Below are 20,388 nucleotides of genomic sequence, written 5' to 3'. Positions count from 1 at the left end.
ATCAGGCCATGTGATACAAATATTAGTTGTATTATCTCCACCGTCGCTGCACATTGAACAAAAACTATAGAGATGATAAAGGTCATACAACTTGCGTGTATGAAGTCACATGGCCATGAGTACTAGTACATTCATGAAGAACAAAACACAGCATCATGAATTCACTGGTACACCTGGCCAGGTGATTATTGTTTTGGAGTGTATAAAAACAGGGTGCACTCGGTACAGGTATGAAATTAGGTTTTTTATTAACATACACACAAGAAATCCATTTCACACCATTTGATCTTGCCATTCCACACATTCTACATCTGAGGTAAAGTAGGCCGCAAATTGGTCCCTCATTTGGCCAACTTCAACGGATGAAGGGAGAGGGTGCTGAGTGAATTCAGGCAATGGGTTTGCAGCTGGTTCCTCGAGTTCAAAGTGAGGGTGCTCTTTAGCCATTACAAAATTATGAAGAACCACACACGCCTTCACCACCTCATCCACTGTTTCCAGCTTTAGATTAATGGCTGTGCCAAGAATGCGCCATCTGGAGACAAGAATACCAAAAGCACACTCTACAGTTCTTCGGGCCCTGGTCTGTCTGTAATTAAAGATTTTTTTGGTGTGGTCCAAGTCACGACTGGAGTAGGGTTTCAGTAGGTTTTGGCACATTTGGAATGCCTCTTCCCCAACCATTACAAATGGCTGTGGCGGACCTTCGGTGTGGGGAAGAGGCCGTGGTGTGGGGAAATTAAAATGGTTACCATACAACCTACGGCCCATGTCAGAGTTCTTAAAAGCCGGTGAGTCATTCCCCCAGCCAAATGCCCCAATGTCCACCGCAAGAAACAGACAGTCTGCATCCGCAATGGCCATGAGTACTGTAGAAAAGTACTTTTTATAGTTATAGTACTCAGAGCCTGTTCTTTTGGGTTTTATTATCTGGATGTGTTTCCCATCCACTGCTCCTAAACAGTTGGGGAAATTGCAGACTGTCCAGAATCTTTCAGCGATTTTCATCCACTTTTCCGCGGTGGGCAGGGGCATAAATTCTGGACAGAGAACGTCCCAAAAATCCCGGAAAGGTGTCCGCAACTATTCCCGACAAGGTTGATATTCCAAGCCGGTACTGGAAGTGGAGTGAAGATAGGGTCTCTCCAGTAGCCAGGAATCTGCCAAACAGATAAAGAATAAAAATTAATATTTATGTCTAGAGTTTTGTAAACCACTGAAATGTAAAAATATTAGTACATGGCAGACCAATAATTATGCAGGCTTTGGAATAGTACATGGCTGACCCAAAACAATTATGCAGGCATTGGTTATTAAATATTACGTACCGTAATGTGACCAGGAGCCGTTCCTCTGGAGGAATTGCAGGACAGAGCTATGTGTCCTGTCTCCGGATGGCTCCTTGAACCCGAGCAAGTAAATCCATGAAGCTTTCTTGGGACATCCGGGTATAGTCAGTAAATTTTGCCGGGTTTGCCTGAAGCTCACTGTAGAGGGTGTGGTATGCTCCACGGCTCTCCCGGAGTTCAATAATCGGATGTATCAACAAATGCCCCCTCTGCCGTCTTCGCTATCTCTCTCTCCCTTTGTTGCTGGCAAGCAAATGCAAAAGACTGAGCCAGCGCGATGTCCAAATCCAAGTTAAAGTGAAAAGTCTTCCAACGCAGATCCCTGTTCGCAAAGGAAAAAGTAGTCAAATCTGAAGAATTCAGCTGTAACAGGGTCTATATAAAGCATTCCCATGACACACGTCCACTGGTGTCCCATTGGTGGAGTCGGTTTCAAGAATTTTTCAAGGATTTTTTTCCAGTGAAATGGGGCACCTAGAGAAAGTATGCGCCTAAAAAAACGCAAACGCATACAAAAACGCATGAAAACACATATAAACGCTGCGTTTTTTCTGTCGTCATGCGCACGCTGATACGACAAAAAATTGCTGCGCTTACAAGCACTCGCAAGCGTTTTTTTAAGGCGTTTCAAGTGCGCACGAAACGCTGCGCAAAAAGGCGCTAATGTGAAACTAGCCTAAGCTATTACTATGTGCATACAGGTACTAGAATACTTAACATAGTCATACCTGTATTCCTCATACATATCTGTGGTCTTGTTCTTCAGAAATCCTCTTTTAATCCTTTATGTTAACCTGGTCTTTCAGGCTTCGGGGCGTGCGGTGCCTGGAAGGAAACTCGGTCTCCGATCGTCATTTGTATACCTTGTCGCCTCCCATTAGCATCACAGGACCCTGTGACGTCTAGTGGTTGTCCCGCACCTGCACCCTGCACTTCCGATAATCCACCCTTCCTTGGGCATTTGCTTCTTGCTTCTTCAGCGCAGGTGCCTGTGCATAGATGACCAGATTAGCATAAAAGAGGATTTCTGAAGAATAAGACCGTGGATAATAGGCATACCAGTATGACTATTTTTTAAAGCTTAGGTACGTCCATGGGGGTGACAGATTCCCTTTAAAGGGGTTTTCCACGAACAAAGTTAATTTTAATCAACATTTTAATCAATAAAATACTTTATAAATACTTTAGTCTCCACATCTCGGTCTGCACAGTGCCAAATGAATTGTGGCTTAGACTGTTAGGCTATAGGCTGAACCCGATGGACTTATATCTACCTTCAACCTTACAACTATAAAACTATCTTCTCTTATAAACGGGAAATGAAAAATGAAGAATTACAAGGTTATTTTTCAAATCAAGGATAGGTGCTAGGTGCTTCATTGTAATAGACATTCTTTTTTAACCACAAATAGGTGACTAAAAAGTGATTTCAATGGGGGACCTCCCTTCTAGTCTTCTAGTTCAGAATTCTTTAACCTCTTTCTGCCAGTGGACGTACTATTCCATCCATGTGCCCTGGGACTTAATTCCCACGGATGGAATAGTACGTCATAGGCGATCAGCCACGCTCACGGGGGGAGTGCGGCTGATTGAGGCCGGGTGTCAGCTGATTCTCACAGCTGACACACGGCGCTAAGTGCCAAGAGCTGTCACGGACCACTCCCGGCACTTTAACCCCCAAAATCCTGTGATCAAACATGATCGTAGCATGCAGAGGGGCTGACAGCCCTTCTGCCTTTGGATCGGAGACCCCGCGGCATGACGCGGGGTCCCGATCGCTGCCATGGAGACCTGATGTCGTCATGACAACATCCAGGTCTCCAGACCTGAGAGACTTCCTGTCATGCACAGTGATAACCAGGAAGTCTCTCAGGTTAGTGTATAGAAGCTGCAGCGCTGACAGCTTCTATAGCATGCAGATCTGCATGCTATAGAAGCGATCAGGCTGCACAAAATGAGTGTCCCATAGTGAGACAAAGTGTAATAGTAAGAATTAAATAAAAAAAAATTTTAATAATTGTAAAAATATTTTAAAAAATAATAATAAAAATATCAATATTTATTCCATCTATATATAAATATTTGAATAAAAAAAATATAAACAATAAAAGTACACATATTTAGTATCGCTGCTTCCATAGCGATCCGACCTATAAAACTGTCCCACTAGTTAACCCCTTTAGTGAACACCATTAAAAAAAAAAACAAGGCAAAAAAACAATGCTTTATCATCATACTGCCGAACAAAAAGTGGAATAACACGCGATCAAAAAGATGGATATAAATAAACATGGTACCGCTGAAAACGTCATCTTGTCCTGCAAAAAACAAGCGACCATATAGCTCCATCACCAGAAAAATAAAAAAGTTATAGCTCTCAGAATAAAGCGGTGCAAAAATAATTATTTTTTATATAAAATAGTTTTTATTGCATAAAAGCGCCAAAACATTAAAAAAATGATATAAATGAGATATCGCTGTCATCGTACTGACCCGAAGAATAAAACTGCTTTATCAATTTTACCACACGGGGAACGGTATAAATGCCCCCCCTCAAGAAATTCATGAATTGCTTGTTTTTGTTCATTCTGCCTCACAAAAATTGGAATAAAAAGCGATCAAAAATGTCATGTGTCCGAAAATGGTACCAATAAAAATCTCAACTCGTCCCACAAAAAATAAGACCTCACATGACTCTGTGGGCCAAAATATGGAAAAATTATAGCTCTCAAAATGTGGTGATGCAAAAACTAGTTTTCTCAATAAAAAGCGCCTTTTAGTGTGTGACAGCTGCCAAACATAAAAACCCGCTATCAAAACCCACTATAAATAGTAAATCAAACCCCCTTTATTACTCCCTTAGTTAGGGAAAAATAATAGAATAAAAAAGTATTTATTTCCATGTTCCCATTAGGGTTAGAGTTAGGGTTGGGGATAAACTTAGGGTTAGGGTTGGGGCTAAACTTAAGGTTAGGGTTGGGGCTAAACTTAGGGTTAGGGTTGGGTCTGGGCTAGAGTTGGGGTTAGGGTTTGGATTAGGGTTAGGGTTGAGATTAGGGTTAGGGGTGTGTTAGGGTTATGATTAGGCTTGGGATTAGGGTTACGGTGTGTTGGTATTAGGGTTGTGGGTCGCCCCCCAGGGCTGTGTGGTACTCGGTACCGGGCCAGTCTCTCAGAGGGAATTGTCACAGCAGCGGTGGCCCGTCCATGGCCCTGGGCACCCATGTAAAAGGTATTGAGTTGGGAATAAAGTTTATAAGTGATTTGTGACGCCACCTGTGGTGTTCGGCAAGGGAGGTGTTAAGCCGACGCTGCAGACAGATCCTCTGGGACGGATGATGTAGTGCAGCAATAATGTTGTAGCCCTCCACTGGTATGGCTGTTGGTCCCAGGGCAGTGTAGCGGAATGCTTATGAAGAGGGTGCAGTGCTTGACACAGAGATGTAGCAGTGCGGAGGATGTTGGAGGAAGGAGGCAAGGACACAACAAGGTGCAGTTTCTTTACCTTTACTTGGCAAACGCAGTCCAGGGTCCTGATTACAGATGTCACAGGAGCAGGCTAGCCTGGAAGCAACTCAGGAATCTCTCAGATGGGTTGTGTAGTCTCCTTCCTAGCGCTGGCTTGGAGTACATGCAGTACAGTGTTACACTGAAGTTCCTCCTTCTTATTGTCTCTTAGAACTACCTCGTATGGTAGACAGCTGTAGGCCTCTATCTCTCTTGGCTCGCCCGTCGCTGTTGTGCCTCCGAGTCTTAGTTGGGAACAGAGCATTTACAGCTTCCTATTAATCTTGTTTCTGTTGCAGGACCTTCAGTATCCATACAACCGTGGAGACCAGGATCCAGATCATGTGCTATCACTGGGAGGGAGCTCTCTATCCTCAGCTCAACCTCCAGCTTCTCTCCACACGTCTACACTCGTTGTCCTCCTCACACTAACTGACTATTTCCCCTCCTGGCCCTCAGAGCGTGCTCCTCCCCCAACTCTGGTTCAGAGCTCCCTCTGCTGGCCTGGAGTGGGAACTGTGTTGCATGACATGGTTAACTGTCAGAGAGACCCTTCCTTGTTTCTAAGCATGACATCACCCTCCCTGGAGGAAGGCAATGCCATTGTGACGACCATACTCCTGGGGGCGCCACAGTTGGAGTTAGAATTGGGGGTTTTCTACTGTTTAGGCACATCAGGGGCTCACCAAACGTGACATGGCGTCTGATCTCAGTTCCAGCCAATTCTGCATTGAAAAAGTCAAACGGTGCTCCTTCCCTTCCGAGCTAAGCCATGTGCCGAAACAGTGGTTTACCCCCACATATGGGGTATCAGCATACTCAGGACAAATTGCACAACTTTTGGGGTCCAATTTCTCCTGTTACCCTTGGTAAAATAAAACAAATTGGATCTGAATTAAATTTTTATGAAAATAAGTTAAATGTTCAATTTTTTTTAACATCCCAAAAATTCCTGTGAAGCATCTAAAGGGTTAATAAACTTCTTGAATGTGGTTTTGAGCACCTTGAGGGGTGCAGTTTTTAGAATGGTGTCACTTTTGGGTATTTTCTATCATATAGACCCCTCAAAGTGACTTCAAATGTGATGTGGTCCCTAAAAAAATGGTGTTGTAAAAACGAGAAATCGCTGGTCAACTCTTAACCCTTATAGTTTCCTAACAAAAAAAATGTTGGTTTCAAAATTGTGCTGATGTCAAGTAGACATGTGGGAAATGTGTTACTTGTTAAGTGTTTTGTATGACATACTGTATCTCTGTGATTTAAGGCCATGAAAATTCAAAGTTGGAAAATTACAAAATTTTCAAACTTTTCGTCAAATTCCCGTTATGTTTTTTCCACTAATAAATGCAAGTTTTATCAAAGAAATTTTACCACTATCATGAAGTACAATATGTCACGAGAAAACAAAGCCAGAATCACCTGGATCCATGGAAGCGTTTCAGAGTTATTACCTCATAAAGGGACAGTGGTCAGAATTATAAAAATGGGCCTGGTCATGAACGTGCAAACCACCCTTGGGGGTTAAGGGGTTAAATGAGTCTTAGCAATGGGTTTCTACATAAGACAACCCTTTTGAGGATTAGACAATTTGATAACTCTTGCTTTCTGTTTCTCCACAGATGTGAAACTAACAGAATTTAGGGAATCAGATAAGATGCCCATTTTAAGGGGACACCCTGGAATCCCTGGATATCCCGGACTTCAGGGACCTCCAGGATTGCAGGGACATAAAGGTATGAGTCAGTCATGCAAATGAACAACTGAACAACCCAGAAACCATAGGTTTTCCATGGCTTCTACATGTAGTCGCTAGAGACAGTTATAAATATGACTTTTAATTTCCATAGCACTTAACTAGACTAGACCACCAGGGATATTACCATTAACTATAAGCCACTAAGGACCTAAACATTCTATGATCTGCTCATATCTATCTGGAACTAATGAGTTGCACTCCATAATGCAATTACTCAATATTACCATGAAAAGTTAAAGGTAGCAATGGGAATGCTCACCAACAGTGGTTGTGCTAATCCAGGTACAACTGTTTCAATCTGCAAACACCATCTAGGAGATCCAGACATATGGAGATTTTGTATAGGTCTCCAATGCACTAAGAGAAAAGTGTGGTTATTAAGTGGCACTGTTATTAAAGAAAAACAACAAAAAAAATTCTCTAATAACATTATAATATTTATATTCCAATAATAACATACAATGCACTTCAAGGATGATCAGACCTCTTCTTCAAGTACAACAAACTATGATCATTGCTTCCATTTAAAGATCTAACTCAATCCCCAGATAAACGTATCTGGCTACTGCATAAAACTATCTGTATAAAAATCTTTGAGGGTAACCTTTAAGCCCATCTAGTCTATGGTTTCCTACAAGGACGCCCTTGTAAGACGCCAATGGAATGGTCACAATAAACAACCCTGAGCACATAATTCAAGTTATTATCACACACATTTGGACAATTTGTTTGGAAGACATTCCACCCATTATATGTATTTGCCTTATCATATTTTCTCAATTAAGGTGATCTGGGATCTTCAGGGAAAACAGGGGACAAAGGACTAACTGGAGAAGAAGGTAAAATCTCATCTTGGACATTTCTAATGCAGATATTTTATTTCACAGTAAATTCTCAGTTTCCAGCAATGTGTTTTGATACTGATATTCTCCAGGTTGGTTTTCAGCTTTCACCAACAGGCTCCCCGCTTAGGGTTTATTCCTACTCTGATAGTCATATAAACTAATTGCTATACAGTGATTTCAGTACCATTACAACACAGTCAAAGGCAAAAAGATTTACATTCAGTGACTCACAGGTTATGAATCCCCTTATTCAAGACTTTCTGTTTCCCTTTTCTTCTCCATCCAGCCCAGATCTCTAGGACAAGTTCTTCCACCTATGTTTCACCTCTGCAAAGTTTTCCCCCTAATCATCTTCAGCGTTTGTGCAGCAGATCATCGCCTCTCTCCACTAGGGCAAGCTGATCATAATGCCACACACTGTGCCCCCTGATCAGCAAAGTGCCGCATGATGTGCCCCTAGAAAACTATACTGCCACACACTGTCCAAGAACTAGTGATTAAAATGAACTTTTGTTTGTGGGGAAAAACATTTCAGCATCCAGACATAGAATTGTTTTCCTCTAGTTTAGTCCTGTCTGTTCACCTCCTGTGTAATGTATTTGTTTCCAGTTTTGACCTCAGATTATTTTTATGACTACTGTATTCTTGCATATTCTGATTTATATACCTTTCTTGCTCTCTTGGTTCTGACCCAGCTCTCTGACCACTCCTGCCAGCCTGCACCACCGTACAGCAGGTTATCCCATGGCCCCAGTGTGGGGAGGTTGAGCTGACGGACAGGTCTGCCTGTAGTGAAGGGCAGAGGGATAGCTCAGTGTAGGAATGAAAGTGCTGAGAAGAAGAGAAAACGGTCTGAGAGCATCAAGTAACGGTGTGCTTTGAATGGTGAAGCGCTGTGGTGAAAGTGCCTAGGGCAGCCACAGTGGGAAGAGCCACAAAGGACGCCACGACAGTGAAACAAAGGAAGTGAAGGCACCCAGGTCTGTGTAAAAGTGAATTCTGGACTATTCCTGTGATGAAGTACGGTGGTCGTACGAAAAGCGGCCAATAAAATCTGAACTGTTGGACACAACCCTTGTCTCAATCTCGTGTCTGCTGGCGCCACGAAGTGGGTCACCCCCCCAGTCCTGTTGGATCAGCACCACCTAATCGCCTCCCTCAGCCCCGATCCCTACATTTGGTGTAGTCAGCAGGATAGACGCCACCAATACTTCAAATTCAGTGGCAAGCCTGCAACGGAGGAATTAAAAAAAGGACTTGGGCTGCCTGGTTGTGGATTACAAATTTGGGACTCGGTTACGGCCATCAGAGGAACCGGAGCGGTATCAGAACTGAAAATGGCTGTGATGATTTGCCATCAAAAGAAAGAGACACAGGCTTATACAATTGAACTGGATGATCCGGGGCTATATCAAATCCGCCCCTGGGGGGGAGTGGTGTTCATCTGGAGAGAACTGCCCCCTCATATTCGACCCTGGAAGATGGGTGGAGAAACCCACCACCGCACCACCCAAGAACGGGAGTGGCCCGGGTGGAGAGACCTGCTGCGGCTGTTTGGTGCCATTCAGCTACTGGACCCCGGACGGAATGAAACGTTGCAGCTGTCGGGGTATCGGGCGCCTGGAATGGCGGTGGCACCAGGGAGTGGAGACTCGTTGGGAGATCTGCCCAGGAAGCCTCCCCGCAGAACTGTCGGGCCTGGAGGCCGGCCCTGCCAGACTGCGGAGTGAAAACCAACGACCGGAAAAGGAGCGCTGGGAAAGCCTACTGGGAGCCGCGGCGGCTGGGAAGGTGAGCGTGTCCCTGGCCCTGCCGGCGGCACCCCAGGCAAACCCTGTCCCCACGCTCCATGTCGCAGATAGACCTCGGGGCCCCGACACCGGCCCTCGGCCTTCCCACCCGACTCCTTACGCTGTAGTACCTCCCACTCTGGATGACGGCGTGGCCCCCCACCAAGCTGACTGTCGCTTCATCGGTTTCCCTCCCAGTCACTGCTGTGATTGGGCCATCAGCTGCAGTGGTTGACTTACCGGCAATTGCGGTCGCTGCTACATGTGCGGCCCTGCCTGCGGTTGGTTTTCCGGAGCCTGTGGCCGCCTTGAGTCCAGCTGCGGCCTCCCCGTGGCCACGCCAACTTCACCGCCAAAGACGGCTGTGGCCTACTCACCACCAAAGCCTGCGGCCGCTTCTGCCCCGCCCTCAACTTCAACCACAGCCCGCCCACCGGACTCTGCAGCCTATACCGGACCCTCCGCTTGGGTTTCGGAGGTCATCGAGAGAAAGAAGGCCAGAGAGCGGGAGATCTGGGGGCTGCTTCATGAAAAAGGAGAGGCTGGCATGGCGGTTCCACGTTCCATCGGGAGGCTGGTTTACACAAATGTGGAAAAGGGTTATGGATTCATCCGGGACCTCGCCACTGGTGAAAAGGTATATTTGAATGTGGCGTCCATCCGTCATGGCCGGGCTCTACAGGAGGGAGACTTAGTCTCTTACTATAAGGAGTACTGCCCCCGTAGCTACTACGCCGTTGCGGTGATCGCTTGTCCTGAAGACTACGTGTGTCACGGTCACGTGTGCGAGTACCGCAAGACGAACCCATATGACACACGTGACCCTGGATACACCACCTCCAGTGGGGCGAATTTAAATAATAAACACTTGCAGCTGGATACACCGCCTCCAACAGGCGAATTTAAACAATAAGGGAAACCTGGGAAACATTAACAATGGTGGGCCCTGCGATAGGGAATAGGGAAGTGGAGACCTCCAGAGCTCCCCTGAGCCAGTGTCCCTGCACTCCTAACGTTCCCTATGCCGGTTCCGCACCGGGCGCACACAGGAACCTAAAAACCCTAGCTCGCCCTGACCTAAACCCTCACTAGGGAATTGGTCGGTGCGGAAACTTTGAAGACTTAGGCAAGAAAGTGAAAGAACTGGGAGCGCAGGTGGTCTTCTCTTCCATCCTCCCAGTGGATGGCCATGGAACAAGGAGGTGGAATAAGATTCTGCAGGTGAACAACTGGCTACGTCGATGGTGCCGTCAGCAACGATTTGGATTTCTGGATCACGGAGTGAACTACTTATACGATGGACTACTTGCTAGAGATGGGGTGCACCTTACAAAGACTGGAAAGCATGTATTTGGAAGTCGCCTTGCTACACTTGTAAGGAGAGCTTTAAACTAGAACAACATGGGAAGGGAAGCAAAAGACCAGAAAAAGCCATACACCTGACAAATGCTATTGAGAACTCTGCTATTAGAAGTGGAAAGGAAGAACAAAGACGAAAGAATCTAATTAATAAAAATATTGGAGAAAGAGAAACCAATCACAAACTAAAATGTTTCTATACTAATGCACAAAGCATGGGCAACAAACAAGGAGAATTGGAACTACTAACAGGAAAAGAAATATGATGTCATTGGAATCACTGAAACTTGGTGGGACAATACACATGATTGGAATACAAGACTAGAAGGATACAACTTATTTGCAAGAAACAGACTTGATAAACGAGGAGGGGGTGTCGCATTGTATGTTAGAAACGCGTATATCTGCACAGAGATTGAAGCTTCAGAGACTGGGAGTTCTGTGGAAACTGTTTGGGTAAGAATACAAGGACAGAACAATGGAAAGGACACCATTGTAGGCATTTACTACAGGCCGCCTGTGCAAGCTGAAGATATGGATGAACTCTTTATGCATCAAATGGCCAAGTTCTCCAAAAAATATGACATAGTTGTCATGGGAGATTTCAACTATCCAGACATTTGTTGGGAATCTCTCTCAGGCAAAACTAACAGGTCAAGGAAATTCTTATCCTCTCTTGCTGACAACTTTATCTTCCAAAAGGTAAGGGAGAAAACAAGGGGAACTGCTACCTTGGATCTAATCCTTATAAACAGGGAGGAAATGGTTGAGGAGGTAAAAGTGGCTGGGACCCTAGGAGGTAGCGACCATGCTATTTTAGAATTTTGGATAACTAGAGGCGGAAGACCTGTGAAGACTCAGACGTCAAGGTTAGATTTCAGAAAGGCAGATTTTAAGGGATTCAGAAAGAGAATTGGAGGGATCCAATGGCTGGATATCCTTAAAGACAAAAATGTCCAGGAAGGATGGGAAATCTTGAAAAATGAAATTCTCAAAGCACAGTTGTTAACAATTCCGAAAAGAGGGAAGAATAGGAAGCAGTTAAGGAAACCAGGATGGATGAACACAGAACTTAAGCACATGCTAAAAAGGAAGAAAAAAATGTTTATAAAATGGAAAGAGGGAGGCATATCTAAAGAAGAATATAATGCTGTCTGCAGAACCTGCAGGGCACAAATCAGATTAGCTAAAGCTGAAAATGAATTGAGGCTTGCAAGAGATGTCAAAAGCAATAATAAAGGATTTTGGGGATATGTCAAAAGTAAAAGAAAAGTCAAAGATGCTATAGGATTTTTACAGGATGAAAATGATGAAATGGTAAGACAGGATGTTGAGAAGGCTGAACTTTTAAATTCCTATTTTGCATCTGTTTTCTCTCAGAAAGGAAATGTAACATCAACTGTTATTCACTGTCCTATTAAGGGAATAGAAGAATCCAGGATATCTATAAACAGAAAGATAGTGAGGAAACACTTAGCTAGCCTAAATGAATTCAAGTCTCCAGGTCCAGATGAATTACACCCCAGAGTACTGAAGGAGATAGCAGAAGAAATTTTTGAACCCCTCTCTATAATCTTTGAAAATTCTTGGAGAACAGGAGAAGTGCCAGAAGACTGGAGAAGAGCAAATGTTGTTCCTATCTTCAAAAAGGGGAAGAAGGTGGACCCAGGTAACTATAGGCCGGTGAGTCTGACTTCTATACCAGGAAAGATCTTTGAACAAATTATTAAACAACATGTATGTCAATACCTGGATAAGAATGAAGTGATTAAACAGAGTCAGCATGGGTTTGTAACTAATAAGTCATGTCAGACTAACTTAATTTCCTTCTATGACGGTATCACTGATTGGGTGGATCAAGGAAATGCTGTAGATATAGTATATCTTGACTTCAGCAAAGCATTTGACAAAGTCTCTCATACAATCCTTATTGAAAAAATGATTAAGTATGGAATGGACAAGGCAACTGTTAGGTGGATTCATAACTGGCTTAGTGATCGGACCCAAAGAGTGGTCGTAAATGGCTGCACATCCAGTTGGAAGAATGTCTCAAGTGGGGTACCACAGGGCTCTGTCCTGGGCCCTGTATTGTTCAACATCTTTATCAACGATTTAGATGAAGGAATTGAGGGTAAACTGATTAAATTTGCTGATGACACAAAGCTAGGAGGGATAGCTAATACTAGAGAAGAGAGAGAGAGGATTCAAAAAGATTTAAATAAACTGGAGAAGTGGGCAGCAACTAACAGAATGGTTTTTAACAGGGAGAAATGCAAAGTACTACATCTGGGCAATAAAAATGGAAAAAGCATATATAGAATGGGAGGAATAGGGCTAAGTGACAGCACATGTGAAAAAGACTTGGGTATACTAATAGATCACAGACTGAATATGAGTCAACAGTGTGATGCAGCAGCAAAAAAGGCAAATGCAATTCTAGGATGTATTAACAGAAGCATACAGTCTAGATCACGTGAAGTCATTATTTCCCTCTACTCCTCTTTGGTCAGACCTCATCTGGAATATTGTGTCCAATTTTGGGCACCACATTTTAAAAAAGACATCAACAAACTGGAGCAAGTTCAGAAAAGAGCGACCAGAATGGTGACCGGTCTGCAAACCCTGTCTCATGAGGAAAGGTTGCAGGATTTGGGAATGTTTAGTTTGCAAAAGAGAAGACTGAGAGGAGACTTAATAGCGGTCTACAAATATCTAAAGGGCTGTCACATTGTAGAAGGATCAACTTTATTCTCATTTGCACAAGGAAAGACTAGAAGCAATGGGATGAAACTGAATGGGAGGAGACACAGATTAGATATTAGAAAAAACTTTTTGACAGTTAGAGTGATCAATGAGTGGAACAGGCTGCCACGAGAAGTGGTGAGTTCTCCTTCAATGGAAGTCTTCAAACAGAGGCTGGACAGACATCTGACTGGGATGATTTAGCGAATCCTGCTTTGAGCAGGGGGTTGGACCAGATGGCCCAGGAGGTCCCTTCCAACTCTACAATTCTATGATTCTATGATTCTATAATCCCACCACTGCACTAAAACACATATGAGGAAAGATGACAAAACAGGGGAAACACCACTTAGCTTTGCTCTGTTGCGTACGCTCCTAGCAACAGAGGCCACCACCAGCGTGCATCTTCTCCTCCATCACCATAACCGGATCCTTCACCATAGTGCAGCCTTGGAGCAGAGTCCACCACCAATTGCAGAAGTCCAGTAACAGAGTCCCAAAGATGAGCTCAGCTCCTGCCCAAAAAGTAAAGCATGCTTGAGTCCAGCTCTCAGCAACCAAGTCCCGCATGCTGAGTGCAACTCTCTCCATAGTCGCCACTCCACCAAGCCATGCAAGCACTTCCTGCCGACACCATAAACTGTGACTCCACCACGCCATGCCAACCCTTCTTGCAGACTACATAGCTGCCACTCGTCCCCTCTGGCTGGGCTGCGCAGGACTCATGTTCAGCTCCTTCCTCACCCAGGCTTCCTTGTGAATGACTAACACACAATATCACCAACAGTGATTGGACACACCTGACTCTCTTTTATAGAGCCTAACACCTGATTTGTAATTAAGTGCACATTAAACCAAAGAAACTAAAGTGCACTACCGCTCACCATCACCGGGGCAACTTAGAATGAACGACACCACGTGTAATAATTCTAATGGCCACCGGGGGCAATCAACCCACTTTGGCACCAAGCCAAAGGAAAAAAAGTTCACTTTGTCCATTTGACTTGTCAGATCCAGCCTGGATCATGACAACGTGCCCCCGTAAAAGGACTCATAGAGACACCCCGAGAATCCCGGGACTTCACGGCTGTGGAATCCCTTGCTGAGTTGGCGGAATACCGGCCTCAGGATATGGCCCGGACTACCAAGAATTCGATGCACCATTGTGCAATTCACAGGACAGTTCTACGTCCAAGTTATTAGGAATGTTTTGTTTATTGAAAGATGTTTTTTTCTTTTCCTGACACAGCGGGGATACATGCGGGGGAGCACTCATGTCAAAGAAAGGGGAAGTATGCCAGTATGACTGTTTTTGATGTTGGAAAACAAAAATCTGTTTTGATAAAAACGTATTGCAGCAAATATGGAAAAGTGTGTAGTGAATTTAAAATGTTAAAGTGTTATAAAAAAAATTGTGTGTTCAACAGATCCCGGGTACGTGACATATGACGACCACGACTTAGTCAAGTTGACAGGACGACGAGGCAGGAAGAAGGTAGACAGACCGGGGTACATGAGTCAGACCCCCAGGAGATAAGATTGTCGGGGACGACAATGGATAAAGGAAAGAGGAATGGGGAGGTTGAGCTGATGGACAGGTCTGCCTGTAGTGAAGGGCAGAGGGATAGCTCAGTGTAGGAATGAAAGTGCTGAGATGAAGACAAAAGGGTGCCATGTTGTACTGTGACCATTAGAGGGCAGTGGGGAGCGTAGGAGAAAGTGGTTATGTAACTGCCAGGGGTCAAGGTCACTGCCATTGGTTAAGAATAACTGTCAGGTGATAGTGGGTGGAGCTACCAAGGCTGGTAGTATAAAGGATGACGGAAGGTTCTAGAAGTTCCAGTCAGCCAGGGGAGCTCACTAGATAGGAGGGATTGCCATAGCGAGGAAGACGGTAGAAGGCCCTCAGAGAGTGACTGACAGTGGAGACGGTCACGGGGGGTGGCCCAAAGGACAGTAGCGGCAGACAGAGACGGTCTGAGAGCAATAAGTAACGGTGTGCTTTGAATGGTGAAGCGCTGTGGTGAAAGTGCCTAGGGCAGCCACAGTGGGAAGAGCCACAAAGGACGCCACGACGGTGAAACAAAGGAAGTGAAGGTACCCGGGTCTATGTAAAAGTGAATTCTGGACTATTCCTGTGATGAAGTACGGTGGTCGTATGAAAAGTGGCCAATAAAATCTGAACTGTTGAACACAACCCTTGTCTCAGTCTCGTGTCTGCCGGCGCCACAAATTGGGTAACCCCCTCAGTCCTGTTGGATCAGCACCACCTAATCGCCTCCCTCAGCCCCGACCCCTACACCCAGCTCCCCTGTTTAAGTCCAGATCACTGGTTAAAAGATGAAAGCCCGACTAAACCCTGGGATCTGATAAGCTGAGCGGCTTGCGCTAAGTCTGTCCGTGTTAGCCTTTTTAGAGATGCCAGGTGACCACTGACAAGGCCCTGTTATACTTTCTTGGAGATACCTTGAACTGGAGATACATTTCTGATAGATGACCTGTGCGTTCTTGTACTGTTATGTCTCTTCAGACGAAAATAATCAGGGTCTTACACCTTATAAATTAGTGATTGAGGTTTCTAAACCACAAAACAATATATAAAACCTCTGATTAACTTTTTTTACTAATATATTTTTTGAAATCTAGGTGATAAAGGAGCTGCTGGACAAATGGGACTTATTGGAACAAAAGGTAATGTTGGAGTGCAGGAAAAATTTTAGCAACCCCCTTTGTATACATTAATGAGGCAAGAAAAACATGCCTACCTTCTTTTAGACACAGGGTCACTCTTGTACATGGACCACATCTCATATTCAATAATGGGACTGACCATAATATCAGACATAGCCTCTACTGTTACATGATGGTTATGGTGCCACCTAGTGTTTGTTTGATCCTTTGTGATAATATCAACTCCATGTTTCCGCTGCTGGTCACACATGCTCAGTGGCTCAGCCCCACCTCCCATGTGTCTGCTGCTGCTGGTCACACATGCTCAGTAGGTCAGCCCCACCTCCCATGTGTCTGCTGCTGCTGGTCACACATGCTCAGTAGCTCAGCCCCACCTCCCATGTGTCTGCTGCTGCTGGTCACACATGCTCAGTAGGTCAGCCCCACCTCCTATGTGTCTGCTGCTGCTGGTCACACGTGCTCAGTGGCTCAGCCCCACCTCCCATGTGTCTGCTGCTGCTGGTCACACATGCTCACTAGGTCAGCCCCACCTCTCATGTGTCTGCTGCTGCTGGTCAAACATGCTCAGTAGCTCAGCCCCACCTCCCATGTGTCTGCTGCTGTTGGTCAAACATGCTCAGTAGCTCAGCCCCACCTCCCATGTGTCTGCTGCTGCTGGTCACACATGCTCAGAAGCTCAGCCCCACCTCCCAGATCTTTGAATGTCTTCACATACCTATGGCTGAAATACTGCTGCAATTTATCAGTGGGTAATCTAAGGTCAGATCAGGAGTAATATAAATTGTACATTGCACAAGGTGAAGCTGACCTTAGATTCTCTGTCCGATTAAAGATATTGATAACCTTATTGGTCAATAAATATCCCCTATGTATTACTGGCATGAAGATGGATCTGGGTGTCTCCTACTTGCATTTGGTCTCTATCAGGTGGATGGGGAAGGTGCTACATCTCTCTAAAGACATTTACATTTTGTATATTCTAGTTTTTTCTTTGTTAAGGTGACCAGGGCGTTCCAGGAATAACAGGAGACAGAGGACTAACTGGACAGAAAGGTAAGAGCACGTTATGTAAACATTTTATACAAGGGATGTATGGAGATTAAAAATAAGTGACTACTATCTGCGACACAGCATCACTGTTATATATGGGCCATGTGTGGTATTCATATGAGGGGCCTGAGACGTAATACCAGACACAGTCTATGTGGTTACACTGGACTGGTGTCCAGGATGGAACCCAGTCCCTAAATGACCTCTGACTGTCCCTCGTCAGGGACTGGGTCTCGAGCTGTAGCAACATTAGCGTGACTCAGCCTTCCTCACAGCCACACAGACTGCATTGCTGAAAATGGCCTGACAACTAAAACATAGACAAGTGCACTGAACCCAAGGCCATGTGAGAGGGCTGGAAACACGAAAACCTCACAGGTTGTCATCTACCTCTAGCAGTCCTGTGGTATGGCAATTAATGTAACGGAGGAAGTTTTAATCCAGAGAGGCACTTCCGTTACGAAGTTGAAGATTCCAAATCGATGATAATAAAAAAAAAATTGTGGAATGTTGTATCCCAAAATTCTGTAATTAAAAATATTTTTTTATTTTTTTTAAGTGCAGGGTACACTCATCTAAAACGCAACACATTTTGGCTGTATAAGCCCTCATCAGGCACAGAGATTAAAATTAAAAAATTCCACTTTTATTTTATCATCCATTTATATTCCTCAACTTACCAGCGGGAGCGCCTATGAGTTAAACTGTTCTCCATTTCCAAACGCTGAAAAGGTTTTCTGGAAAGATCTTTTTTTCACAGTACACCAGACTGTCAGCAAGCCCTCTGAAGGATTCCTTGCATTATAGTGGGCTGTAAAAGTGGTCTGGTCAAAATTAATGTTTTTGTGAACAGTTAAGCAAGTTGAAGATGAAATGATCTATGAAAGACCTAACATTAAACTTGACACATTTCCTTTGTATTTTAGGCAAAAAATATACATATTTTCATATTTTCCATTTTAAAAATTACTAAAAGTAAAATGGGCAGATGCAAAAGTTTGTGCATCCTACATGGTTAGGACTCTCCACCCTCCCCCCCTCTACTTTCCAGGCTACTTAATTAATGAAATGCAATACAGAAACAGTTTAAAGGGAATCTGTCACCCCAAAACTCACATTAAACCATTTATACATTCATAGAGCGTGCTTAGCCCCTGTACAAATCTTGCTTGTACTGTAGATTTTATTAACTTTATTTAATATAATAAAGATAGTTTTACTAGATATGTAAATGTTGGGGACTTGGTGTACCGTTGACTTGGCCAAGAGCTTGGTGCACTGTTTTGTTCTCTCAATTATCACCCTTTGTACCTACTCTTATGGTAATTGGCAGCCCTCGCTTTAGAGCACTGGCACTGCCTGATCTAAACCTCCAGGCTGCACACACTGACACTGCAGGGGCCAAGCGCACAAGTGCAGGTATGTTTTCATTACTGCCTCCTGTGTGTACTGGCAACTTGCTGCACACAGATTGATGTTCCCTAGACCCACAGGTGGGGAACACAGGGCATTATTAGGTATGCTATGTGTTTCTTCTACTGCCATTTGGTGGCAGGTAGTTTTCCCACCGTTTTTGCCATGTCAAGTACCCTGCAGTAGTGAGTAAATTATTGGAGGGCATGCTCAGCAAGTCGGGGGACAGTAGCAGGGGTGATATGTTTTTCTGCCCTGGAGACGGCCCACTGATTGGCGCCGGGATCAATGAGTGGGACTGGGGAGGGAACAGGGGGATAAAAAGGACCAGTGCCACAGGAGCACGTCCAACCTCCGGCGTTTGTCATACCAAAAGTGCTGCTGTATCGTTCAGTGAAAGAATCTCTCCTTGATGAGCTGAGAAAAAATATAGGAGAAGGAGCCTTGTCCTGCTTACAGCGGTGCCTTGAATCGACGAGCGAAGATGTTGCTGAGCTGGAGGATGGAGAGCGAGTGAGCAGGGACCAGAAAGTAAGGAGCGACGATGCAGCTGGAGCGACAACAGAGGTCAGAGGAGTCAGATTGCCAGGACAAAGAAGGAGACTGAGGACCGCTGAGTGTGCCACAAGTTAGCATGCCAGTCAGGGACCGGTTGACCTCTGACTTCTTAAGGCTGTTGATGGTCCTGCATCGGACTGTATGCATTCTGGAGGTCTTGAAAGGAGTCAGCCCTTCGAGCAGAGCTGCAGGTGTGAAGAAAGAGCTACAGGTGATGAGCACAACCACTCTCATACCCAACTCCTCAACGCCTTATCTCAACTGTCTTATTTTGTTAATGTCCCTGAAGAGTATGCTGCCCTGTCAGTCAGACCACTCAGCCTCAGGTTATCAATCCTCCCAGACCCATGTGGCTGCAGAGGTATGGAGGTACCTTGATGGGTGTTTGGAAGGATTGGTAAGGGAGCATAATTCTGTAGTGATGCCCATAACTACAGAAGTTAAAGAGTGGGGGAGGCCTGCAATAAAGAGGTATTGACTTGTACAGTTTCCCCATTGGGTTATTATTTATTGTCATTGCTGCCTTATTGTCATTGCTGCCAACATCAAAAGAATATTTGGCTAAAATGGATAAAAAAGAGGAAGCGGATAGAAGGAGACCAATACCCAGGTCATTTAACAACTATTTGCAGGTACAGTATTATGCATATATGCTAGCATCATGGGGGAGAGGTTTCTGAGGACATGTTTAGGATTATTCCAGTATGTGGATATAGTTTTAGAGGCCTACAAAAACTTTATTGGCCTTAGTTGGTACTTTTATGATGAAAACTTTAGGCAAAAATTGGCAGTTTACCCATCATTGAAATGAGGTGTCAAGGATGTTGAGTTATAGTGAAATTTAATGATACTAACGAAATCTGCAGGTTTTCAAAGACCCCAGTTAACCCAAAACGTGCTTAGAAAAGAGATGTGTTTTTGTCATGTCCACCATGTCTGTTATGTGTCATGTCTGCCATGTCTGTTATGCTGCAAGTTGCCTGGAGCAGTGTGCACGCACGCCTTACCTCATGGCTGCACGCTGTTGCTGGGTAACCATACGTCTCTGTCTGACTCTGCAATCCACTGTATTCCTGGAAACCCCTGATCATGTGACCTTTCCTATGTTCCAGCTCTGCTCTGGTTCTGCAATCCGCTGTATTCCTGGAAACCCCTGATCATGTCACCTTTCCTATGTTCCAGCCCTGCTATGGTTCTGCAATCCGTTGTATTCCTGGAACCCTTGATCATGTGACATTCTCTATGGTTCTACCCAGGCTGTTCTAGCGATGCTCTCTATGATCCTGGAGGATCCAAACCGGAAGTCCTTCCATGATCCTGACCCGGAA

At 44.6% G+C, this 20,388-nt stretch overlaps 1 protein-coding gene across 1 annotated transcript in view; it reads left to right on the top strand.

Moving 5' to 3' along the window:
- Positions 1–20,388, top strand: part of LOC141046672 (ficolin-1-B-like) — a 121,036-nt gene that overhangs the window by 13,295 nt on the left and 87,353 nt on the right. Inside the window, exons 2-5 of the mRNA XM_073541248.1 lie at positions 6,476–6,589; positions 7,398–7,451; positions 15,995–16,039; positions 17,039–17,092. Of these exons, the coding sequence (XP_073397349.1) occupies positions 6,476–6,589; positions 7,398–7,451; positions 15,995–16,039; positions 17,039–17,092 (267 nt within the window). The remainder of the gene's footprint in view (positions 1–6,475; positions 6,590–7,397; positions 7,452–15,994; positions 16,040–17,038; positions 17,093–20,388) is intronic.

This window comes from Dendrobates tinctorius, unplaced genomic scaffold, assembly GCF_039654945.1.
Source record: "Dendrobates tinctorius isolate UK_male_01 unplaced genomic scaffold, ASM3965494v1 ptg000120l, whole genome shotgun sequence".
NCBI classification, from domain to species: domain Eukaryota; kingdom Metazoa; phylum Chordata; class Amphibia; order Anura; family Dendrobatidae; genus Dendrobates; species Dendrobates tinctorius.
Note: the sequence above shows the minus strand (reverse complement) of the source record. Positions and strands in the feature narration are given on the sequence as shown.